At 31.5% G+C, this 12,173-nt stretch overlaps 1 protein-coding gene across 1 annotated transcript in view; it reads right to left on the minus strand.

Moving 5' to 3' along the window:
* The window catches only part of C15 (homeobox protein C15), a 30,029-nt gene that overhangs the window by 12,050 nt on the left and 5,806 nt on the right, over positions 1 to 12,173 (minus strand). The window contains exon 2 of the mRNA XM_090115657.1: positions 2,530 to 2,758. Within this exon, the coding sequence (XP_089971783.1) occupies positions 2,530 to 2,758 (229 nt within the window). The remainder of the gene's footprint in view (positions 1 to 2,529; positions 2,759 to 12,173) is intronic.

Consider the following 12,173-nt stretch of genomic DNA (forward strand, 5'->3'; position numbering starts at 1 on the left):
ATAGGTTACTCATGCTTTTTATTCTATATAACTTTTTCTAATGCCCTCAGTAACGAAAATATGTTTTGGAGTAGATTATTATGAGTGTAAATACCTACATGCAATTGACATTACTGAATTATGTGTAACTTTTTTTTCATTTAATATCATATTGTCACCAGCCTTAAAACCTTTTAGAAAACCTTCCTATTAAACTATAACTTCTAATTCTAGGAATAGCGTCAAAATCGAAACATCCCTTCACCATACAGCATCAGTTCATTAAATAACCAACTATGTCAATTTAAAATCAATTTCTAGTTACGTCAAAAGCATTAACCGCCACATTAATCAAAGGGATCTGGCAACACAGGGTTGTTTGTCCCTCGTTAGCTGATAACACTTTTAATATTAAACAAAACAAGGAATAAAGATAATATTTAAGTGCTGGTTAATACAAACAGACGTGTGATAAATCGGCCGGAGTTAATAGACTATCGTATTTTGTTTTACGCTTTTGTCTGGGTTAATGAATTTATTGGGCGTAGTGTCATTATTTTTGAGATGATTTTGTGTTATTGTAAATTCGGTGCATATTATGTTTAGGGCCGATTTTTCAATGCTTGAATAAAACTTATCCGTCCAATAAAGTATTACACGATAATATTAAAATGTCACGTAAACTGACAATTAATACGGGCAATTAGAATACGTTTTTAAAATGGTAGTTTTATACATTATTCGACGAATAAGTTTTATCCAAGCATTGAAAAATCGGCTCTAAATGTAATAATTTCTGCAGTTTAATAAGAAAACTATGCCCTCATTATGTTTTTATTTTAATTCTGCCACATTTCCATCTCATTTTTCTACAATAATTAAGAACATCAATGAAGAATGTATCTTTTTCACGTTTGACAAAATATGCTTTTTTAATTTTTTACAAAAATAAACAATTGACAAGTACATTATTTATATTTCATTAACCAGCAATGACAAAAACAATTAAAAGCATATCAGCCAGTATATCACGCACAATCTGGCGGGCTCTGTTTTTTTTTCACAAAAGCAGTGGCTTGGCGCCGCTCGTATCGAGCATGGGTTATCTGTGGCGAACACAACAGCGCTTGTCCATTAGACGGTAATCGCTGTGCCACCAACACGAACGCATTGTCTCACACAGAATTGGAATTTTGTTTTTGCCGCGCTTTAGCGCTCTTTCGAATTCCATTTGACTTTTTTTTTATTATGTGTCAATTAGTTGTTTCTACTTTCTATTTTAGTTTGTTTTGGGTTCTCTTCTATTGGCTATTGTATCGCTTTTACATAATGTTATAAGTAAAATTTACTTGTTTGAAATAAATAAGTACTTATATTTATGTTCGTTTATATAACTTCAGGAATGATGCATTATGCATAATATTTAAAATTGATACAGATTTAGAATCGAGACGTTAAAATTATATTACATGAATATTGAATACACATAATATGATAAATATACATATCTAGTTATAAGGTTATAGCCTAAATTTTATTTGAATCTATCTATTCTCTATATCCAGCTTAGCACTATGTATTTAAATATGTACATATTTCGGAAGCTTTATTTTAAAATATTTTAAAACGATCCCACTACTTATTATACTCACAATTATACTAATATTACCTATCTATGAATGCGAAAGTCTGTGAGGATGGATGTATGGTATGTGTATGTATGTTTGTTACTCTTTAGTTCTTTACGCAAATACTACTGAACCTATTACAATGAAATTTAGCGCACATATAGAGGGTAACTTGGATTTACACATAGGATAGGTTTAATCCCGGAAATCTCACGGGAACGGGAACTATGCGGGTATTTCTTTAAGCCGCAGGCGGAAAGCTAGTCTTTCATAAATTGAATAGCAAATACATATTAATAAATAATAATATCTTGGCACTCAATAACATACCTAGTCATACCGGATTTATGCAAAACTGTTGTTGAAAGTTGAAACCTTACTTCTGATATTGAATCTCATCTTTTCCTTTTTTCGTGTAAGTAGGTACATTATGTTAAATGCAAATAAAAATATTTAAATGTCTTTTGTAGTAGGTTGTAGTTATAGGTATTCATTTAATGATAGGTTTTATGTGTTAAGAAGAAGCGTTTTTTTATTCTTTGAGCAAAAAGTGATATGAAAATTGTAAGTATATTCACACGGCTATTTTAACAAAATGATATATATCATTGTAAATTATACTTTTAAATTTAAGATAATACATAAATGAAAAAAAAAATGTAAAAAATATCATGTACCTATAGTAATGCATACATCGATTCTTTTAAAAATATTAATAGAAATTCATTATGTGATAATATTTTATACATTGAAATAATATAGGTAGGTATACATACTTTTTTATTTAAGTATATTCGAGTTTTTTAACAGTCACCTCTCAATGCAAACCATGCAGATGAGAAAGAAAATCAGTACTGTGTGTTATTAATCGCAACAATAAATATGAAATGTTTTAATTAAACTTATTGAATTTAAAACCTACCTCCACTTCGTCCGTCTGTTCTGAAACCACGTTTTCACTTGCGCGTCTGTCATCTTCAACGTCTTTGCCAGCGACGCCCTCTCTGCGGACGCCAAATACTTCTGCTTGTGGAATCTCTTCTCTAGTTCGGCTATTTGCATTCTTGTGAAGGAGGTGCGTGGTTTCTTGCGTTTTGGAGGCGTCCGGTTTTGATACGGATGCCCGATGCGTCGTGTGATTGGGAATGATGCTGGAAGAAATGGAAATGTTAATAATATACATCATATTCTAGTTAGAATAAGAGCTTATTTTCTTCTTGTGACTTCTAGAAGTGATAGGGTTCTATGTGCCTTATGTGTCTAGTTTGTTTTGCTATTTTCATTGATAGAACTATCCTCATGTGTGAATAATGTTAGGGGTTGGTTTATGAAAAGTACCTATAATTATTATTATTGTATTAGAGGGTATTATTTCAATGACTGTTCATGGAAATTACAATTTAGGTATAAATAATAACAGTAATATTCATTTTAGTAATAGACATTGACTTCATTATTAAATTAGGTACCATAAATTCAGATCTAACGTATCGTATAATTGTTCTTTAAATTCGATGCTTTTATTACTTGAAAATACAAAGATTATTCATATTTTATTTCCATTGTTCTATTATTATTTATGTAAAATACAGAACTAAGAAAAAACTAATTTATTTCAAAAACAATTAACCACCAACATAACTTACCTGCTAACTATTAGTAGCGATATAACACTAATATTATTCAAACATTCTCAAGTTATCAGTAATAACATCGTAGCTATTAAAGAAATTAGTCCAAGATTACATTCGAGCTTATCTATATAATTGAAATCACGATTTAATGACACAACACTCGTATTACAAAGCGCCATGAATAAATAAAAATCTCATTAAATAGCCTGTATTCAATTTAAATTGCTAGCAATATACGCTGCAATCAAAATGCTCCATTCATAATAAATCTTAAATTACGCGCCTATTCGTGGAAAACGCTAAAACGAATACAGATAACCGCAAGATCGTAATAATAGGCACCGAAAAGTTTAAAAATGGTACTAGCAATTTTGTGTTGGCAGCACTGCGGTAATTGTTTATGGTTTTTAACTTTTTAAATTTACTGAACGCATGATTCTATCATGTAATTTAAGTTTTTAATAATGGTTAAGGTTGACTTGTGTTTATTTGTTATTTGATTAAAAATCCAAAATATAAGCAAGAGCAAAAAAAATAATACAATTTTTTTTTGTAAATTATATTCAAGTAATATTTCGTTTTTTATATAATTACATCATAAGTCATAACCTATCTAGGACTACTAGAGAGACAACCTTTAGGTAGTTTAATTTAAAACATAATTCTATGTCCACCCAGTTAACTCCAATATTGACTGAAAAACGCTACGCGACAAAAGCCTCCGCCTTAAACAGATTAAAAATAATTCAATATTCTATTATCTATGTTCTATTTTCAAACATTAAATAGCAACCGTTGTTTAAGCGTTGAGATTGGCTACAGATAATGATCATGTTTATTGTAATAGTTCTGATTTGCATTAAATCGTCCATGAGATGAGTTGATTTTAACCAGGATATTGGATTCAATGTCACTAGTAATTTGTTCGTGAAACGTGTATCATTATGGTGATATTAATTTATTTTACAATATCGTTGTAGGTACTGATATTATGTATGTTACTTTAAATGGGTTTTGGTTAACTGTGTAAGTATAATCTAAACTAATACTTATTATAAAGAGGAAAGGTTTGTAAAGGTGTAAAAAATTCCTTAATTAAAATTCTGTCATCGCGTGCGCTGCGGAATCTATTCCTTGAAGTACGAGGATGGTTCTTATGAAAAAAAACGTAAACATGTAGGATGTACGTGTACCACTAGTCATTTTATACTGTTTTATTTTTTTTTCAAAGTCGATTCGGTTTTGATAATACCTACCGATATATAGAATATTAATTAAAGGTATAAAGCTAGGTTATCTGTGCTCATATCTTAGTGCTTAGATTTCCAGGTATGCAGAAAATTCTATGAAGTAAAAAACTTTCAGGTCAATAAGTTTAGAACTTATACCTATGTTCTATGAAATATTTTAACTTAATTTTTATACAATCTACATACAAACCCTATCACATGTCAAATTGACAAATACATACAAAATTCCGTGCCGAAGTTTCATAATGTTTTCAAAAATGGAATCCTATTAAGCCTGCCCTTATTGGTCGAACGGTAATGGCGGCTTTACGTGACCACAAATAGTAATTGTGGGGCTTGTGCATGATACATGAGTTACTGCATGTAATAACATAGTATGTGTTGAGATATGTCGTTTAATAGTATATGGATGTGAGGAAATATCTCTATATAGGTTACCTATATGATTTTTGATGGAAATTCAAGTAGAAAAGAAGTTTTGGAAATGTCACGGTGGGTTGAAAACTGTAATAGATAATAAATACTTGGCATAGAACATTATCTATAAAATGATGTTGCAAACGTAATGTGTTCGATTAGAACCAAGATTTTTCACATAATATTATGTATATTAATATATAACCTAAGAAATTTCACATAATATTTTGTATATTATTATATAGGTAACCTATAAGAAACTAATTGTTCTATTGATAGATAGATAAATCTGAACTGAGTACGATTTAATTTATTTTAATTACTTTGCTATTATGTCTTTGGCCTTCATAATATTTAACACTTTGAAGAATTAGTTGACTGATCCTAACTGACGAAATATCATTCCAAGCTTTACATAACCACAAATAGGTACGCATACAATTAAACGCACCAAAACAGAGCAAACAAAATTGTTCAATTCAAAGTTTACGTCAGACAGTATCAGGATGGAAAAGGGTGGGCTAACAAGATTTGCGCTTCCCTAATCGTGTTACGGCGTATGATTCATGCTTGCGTACAATGTGGTTGCCTTTATCTTCTATGGCTTTATCCAATTGTTTCAGGAAAAGTGGAGCGCTTGTCTTTTTAAATGTTGTAAAAAAAACATTATAGTTTATATAAGTACAGAGGGTATGTATGTAACTAGCTGATAAAAGCAACTGATGCTCGTCTTCTTTCAAATGCATTTTTACATAGGTATACACTATACAGGTATTGCCGAGGGGGTCGCGGAAGAATCCTAACGCAAATACCCGCGGCCCCATCATTAAAGCGGCTCGACGGAACACAGTGGGGTTTTAGTCGGTAAGAATCCGACATAACCCACGGCTCCTTCCCCGGGGGCCGTGGGTATCTTTGGAAGATTTCCCCACTATAAAAAAAGGTATATAGGTATTGACTATAGCTATCACAAAAAAAAAATACTACGTTCCACTCCTTGCCACAAATTAATTAGATAATAATCTTTATTAACCACTAGTTGTGCTCCGCGGTTTCACCTGCAATGCTCCGTTCCGTTGGTCTTAACGTGATGATATATAGCCTATAGCCTTTCTCGATAAATGGGCTATCTAACATCGAAATAATTTTTCAAATCGGACCAGTAGTTCCTGAGATTAGCGCGTTCAAACAAACAAACTCTTAAGCTTTATAATATTAGTATAGATTTATAGAATAAAACATTTCAATATTACAATTGAGATCAAAACTAGGCTATTGCCTGTGTCTTGGATATCAGAAACGGTATACTTACAAGTCAATTTTTTAAGCTTTTTGTATTAGGTACATAGTACTGGAAAAAGCGCTATAAAATATTTATAAAAAATACCAGCAAAAAAAACTACCCTATAAGGACGTTTCACTTTGCTGTTGGTTTGCAATTAAAAATCATTTCAACCGAAAATAATAATACAAGTTTATAAAAATTACCAGTATATTTAGATTAAAATATTTCACATAGGTACTTAAGAATTTTCCATTCTGTACCACCCATGCTGAAAATTGCCGTAAACTTATCTAACCGCAGCTGCAGTAGAAAGTATACTGATGCAAGAACAAAGAGTCAGGAATAAAACTAAGGCTCTATCTTAGTAATCTTAAAATAAATACGTATAAGTTTTTATTTATATGTACAATATTGCGGAGTCCTCAAGTAAAAGCTTTTACGATTATTTGTATAAATAAAATAATATGAGGCCATTTTTATTATTTAATTACGTAATCTGTCCACTTTCTTAAAAATTCCATAATAAAAATCATAACAAAGTAAATTGTTTTATAATCATGGGCCCCTAATCTTGTCTAATAAACGGAGAGAAAAATTAACAAACAAATTAAGTTTGAAAGGGTTTAACCGTCTCTGTAATCCCTTTATGATACCATCCCTTGGGTTGTGACCCTTGCAATCCGTTTCGCTGTATCATTTTATGATTTATTACATTCGGCTACTTATTTCCTTTTGTATTTGCATATTGGTATTGAAATGGGCATTTTTCATGGGAAGTTTAAAAGACTTTTCTTTAAATAAGGCATATTAATAATTAAAGACCAGATTTTTACACTTAGATACAGTTATAAAATAAATATTATTTTAATTCTTTATAGTTTAGTTATTATTATTTTTTTGATTTAAATATAATTTTATTTAATCTGCATATTTTATTTTTTAATTCTGTACTCTTTAAAAACATTGCAACAAACTGGCCACACACAAAAGAAAAAAACAACGCGCCAATACCATTCCATATTCAAACTTGAAAAAAAAATTTGCACCGAGGGCGGGAAGATGAATGCTCGACGTCTAATTGGAGTCAGTCGTCACCTGGGATTAGAGCCAGTCACTCCATCACTCAGATGGCCGCATTTGTCTACACCTCGGAAGTTACTTATATACCCGTATGATTCAACTTCTGTTTTGAATAATTGATAGCAACAATTTGAATGTGCTTTATTTAGCTGGAAGATGTATTTGTGAGTAACCTTATTATGTTTTATGTAGCTTATTTAGGTGCAACATTTTACATGTGAACATTGTTTCTAAATTGATATTACTAGGTATGTCTCAATCTGATTTCTTAGGTATTATTTTAAACATATTAATGTTTTCGTAAGAGGCGAGTGAAATAATAACACATTTTCTAACTAGTGACTAGGTATGTAGACTGTAGTAAAGTATAGCTACCATCATGTTACTAGACCGTAACTGTAACAGTGTAACATATCAAATGAACAAAAGAAAAGAATCATACGACCTCTCATCTAATAAACAATCACCAAATTCCAATAAGATCCAAATTGCCCCTTAAACACCAATAAACACATACAACAACGTAGAACGCAATCAAAAACACCACTCGCATATCACAATTACGCCGGACGGTCAGAAAAAACAACGGAAAAGTCTCATATATATTGCAAGCAACAACCATACCAATTCACGTTAGTTACTACGCGCTTCAATCCTGTACTCTCATGGAATATTCAGGTACGAATGGGATGCAATTGGAAAATCGGTTGCATTTTCGGACATACGTTTGTACGGAACAAAGGCAAAGCTTTATGACATTGCGCTTTAGTGCTTTGAGATGTAGACATACAATATTGCTGCTGAAAATATTATGAAACGAAAATAGAGTTCTTTTGGTATCTAATTGGATGTAGGAGTATTAGTTCGTGATGATTGTTTAAAATGTCATACTGCTCATACAGTAAAGTTATCTAATAAAGAAAATGTACATTATCCATATATTGTCATTATCATTACATATAGTAGCGATATTGTAGGTACTTAAACTATGTGTGTCAAATAGGTATTCTGTAGAATAGTAGGTATATAAAAATAACTTTTACTATACGCATTATATAACCTAAACATATTGCGGGTAGTTTAAAATGATTTGTCATTCGTGACGTTCAAACAATTTACGTTTAATTTAGAAGTAATTGTTTATATTTTGTATCCATTTCAGTTTGTGTGTTGTGACTGTTGCTGACTATGAAGCCGTTGGACGCTAAGGACAATACCATCAAGGCATTAATCTACTTACATTACTGAAACTGCACCGAATATTGTGAAATTATCGTAAGTACTTATATGTTTCACTAATCAGTTTTGTTTTAAATGAATTCATTAGCCCGAGTTTTCTATCAAATACTCTTTAGTTACAACGAGGTCGTTGAAAATTCCAAATAACGAATTATTATTTCTAATTTTTTATTTTCATCACAACCACAACGAAAGAATGCCTTACAGCCTCAGCTTTATTTCTATTGTGATTTAACAAAAAAGGTTAAAAGTACCAATATTCCAAACATCCAAATAATAACAAAGATTGTATTGTATTAAATCCATTCACGCAACGAAATTTCGAACTAAAGCAATTTGTGACCGCACGGATCATTATACGCACGACCTCATTAAAATTGTGTCCCGCGGTTGTCATCGCAACCCAGCTTATCAGCCTAATTACGGATAATCGTGTAAAATTAAATTTAAATACTTCTTTGAAATGTTTCGTCATTTTTGTATGTCGCGTGTATGTTTGTAACGCGTGAGAAGGGCTTTGGTAGTTTGGTTGATGCCGCTATTTCAAATGAAGTTTAGATTTTTAAGAAAATGACACTTTCATTATTTTTAAGATTACGTATGTACATAATGGTTGAATTGAATTTTTAAATCTTCATTAGGCACCTTTCACCAATTTTAAGGTAGAAAAATGGTACGGGAGCCAGGTGCAAATTTGGTTAATTATTTCCTCTCAAGAGATAATTCGTCAGACGCCTCAGAGTATACCTAGTATTATAAAGCCTCGTGAACGTCAGCTGGCGCTCGGTTGGGGGGGTGAGCGGTTTTAGCCTCCCACGCACGTAGGAAAAAAATACATTCATTCATTCATTTCCTCTCAGCTAAAATTTGTCAAATTGTAGCTAACCCAATATCTCAACGAAAAAAATAATCAGCTGGTTACAACATGGTGTATTATACGTCAGCTGGTGTCTCGAACATGAAAGAAAAAAAATTATTTTCCGTTATTTCCTCTCAAACAAAAATTTACCTGATGATAGCTTATATGTAACTGTGGATAAATATATATGTCAGCTGGCTGTATCTTGGTGGAAAAACCGTCAGCTGATACGGGAGGCTACAACCGCTCTTCCCCCCAACCGAGCTCCAGCTGACGTTCACGAGGCTTCATAATACTATACTTTGATGCATTTTACTAATTACCGCTTGAGAGGAACTTGGTCATAAAATCTGTTCCTGGCTCCCGTACCAAAAGTATTAAATAAATATCGTAATAGCATAGGTAGGTACGTAGGTAATAACTTGCTGTTTGGTATTTTATATCTTTGAATTATGTTCTTGTAATCAATAAAATAGGCCATTGTATATAATTGATCCCATAATACCCGGCATTTCTTCTCGGTGCCATTCTATTTACTACATATATTTAGCTAATACATAGCAAACATTTTTTTAGCAATACCATTTATATTTTATTAATAAAAAATAAGACGAGAACTTATCAAATTCACCGTTTCATAACATAAAATGAGTATAAATGTCCCCTCGCTAAATTGTATTTCTCTGTAGGAATATGTAATCTTTCTAAAGCGTAGCGGTATAATATTTTACGCGCTATACCCGCGGCCTTTCATATATTTTCACGTTTGAAGTATGGTTTCTTTTATAACCTAGCACGTTATGGATTGCTGATAAAATATATCAGCATTGGGCTTAGTTTATGGCTCATAATATTTTAAAATATTGAGTGCGTTTCTATTGGAATTTTATCGTGATGGACTGTTAACACGATGACGTGATGGTTTTTTAGCAGATGATAAAGACAATGACAATTTTACGTTATTAAGAACACAATAAAACACTGTAAGAGGTAATGCGAAAGTATATTATGTATATTTTACATATTTTAGACTAGAGTAGATAATTTTTGAAACAAAAAAAAATCGCAGTCGGATGAAACCCATTAGAAAAGGAGGGGAATATGATGAAAATAAAAGGAAAAATAAATTACGGTCAATCCGAGTTTGGGAAGTGGGAGGGGGGAGCTTTTAAGAGAAAAAAATGGTTTCTCTCAATTTCCGACAAAACTACAATTTTTGCCTTATTTTGAATTAATACCAAAAAAACAACCTAATTTTCAATCGAAAAGTCACCCGTTAAAATATCAGCTTTTTTCAAAAACTTGGGGAGCCTTTTATTCATTGAAATCTCTACTTTCATATATGGTGTAAAAAGAAATAAACATTACCATAGTAAATGTTCTCAGGAAATGCATACAAACAGTGTGAAAATGAGCTTTTACTAAATCAGGCACACTTCTCAAACTACCTGAAATGTTTTTATCGACATCATTTTGCTTTTGAATATGCTGTAAAATATTATACTTAGAAAAGATATTTTTTTTTTCTTTTGAAATATTACCGAAAAGCCGATACAAGAGAAGATATAGAGTTCGAGTTACCCTCTATATGTGTGCTTAATTTCATTGTAATCGGTTCAGTTGTATACGCGTGAATAGAGTAACAAACACACACGTACACATCCTCACAAACTTTCGCATTTATAATATTAGTAGTAGGATTGAATAAAATGTATATTAACTCATATTAACACCTTAACGCCTGAACAACCTGTAACCACACAAAAAGCCACCCTTAACAAAAGCAAAAACACAATCGAACATTCCAGATTACCATACATTTTCATACGCTATAAAAATAAGGTGTTAAGACAATATCATCCACGTATCATCGGGCTCACATGATCTCAATATTCATACCATCCCGGGGGAAATGAGAGAGAGGTTGGGAAAAATGATATAGATTGCTATGGATTGGGTTATTGTGGCCATTGCATGTTCGGTTTATGTGTATTGGTTAACGTTTTATATATATATTATGAATGTGGAAGAATATGAATATGAACAGCTACTGCTGTTCATATTCATATTCTCATAGAAAGCAGTACAATACATACAGCGTACTGCTGTATGTATTGTACTGCTTTCTAATACAATTATTATTAGAAAGCAGTACAACTGAACTTTATTTCTATTGAATGAAAATACTGTACAAAGAAATAGTGTTATAAGCAGTTATTTCAATGGTATCTTATAACGTTATATCATTGCCGGGATAATAGATATAAAGGTAGAGATATACATAGATAAGTATTTGTGTCGCACATACGCGAGTACGCGACGGACCAAGTTTTTAAGAATTATTAAAAGCGAATCTATCTAAGAAATTAAATAGATCTACTTCGAATGCTTGTAATTTAATACTTCTTAAAAGATCTTCAAAATTCATATTTCATGTATCCTAAGTAGAAACCAAAATTTATTTATTGAAAGTAAAATACGTTCTCTTATTCATACAAATTCGGAGTAACCGAGTGTTTAAACCAATTGCTCATTTAAAACCATAAGCGAATGAAGTATTTATATCAATTATCATCTCATTACTGTTTGATCATGTTCCAACATCATCACTTTGTTTTATTGACACAAATGACGCGTCATAAATAAATAAACATTTGTAAAACAGCAATTATGTACAAATGGCTATTAATTATGTTATTAGCTCCGTCGGCGGACTTCAAACGATGAGTTGTACAAATTACTAATATATTGGTATTCGGCCGTTGTAGAATTAATATGAGGAATATTGTGTTGAATTTCTAA

Source organism: Colias eurytheme, chromosome 23 (assembly GCF_061535395.1).
Source record: "Colias eurytheme isolate Ceu_HAF_F1 chromosome 23, ilColEury1 Martin Lab GWU primary, whole genome shotgun sequence".
NCBI lineage: Eukaryota > Metazoa > Arthropoda > Insecta > Lepidoptera > Pieridae > Colias > Colias eurytheme.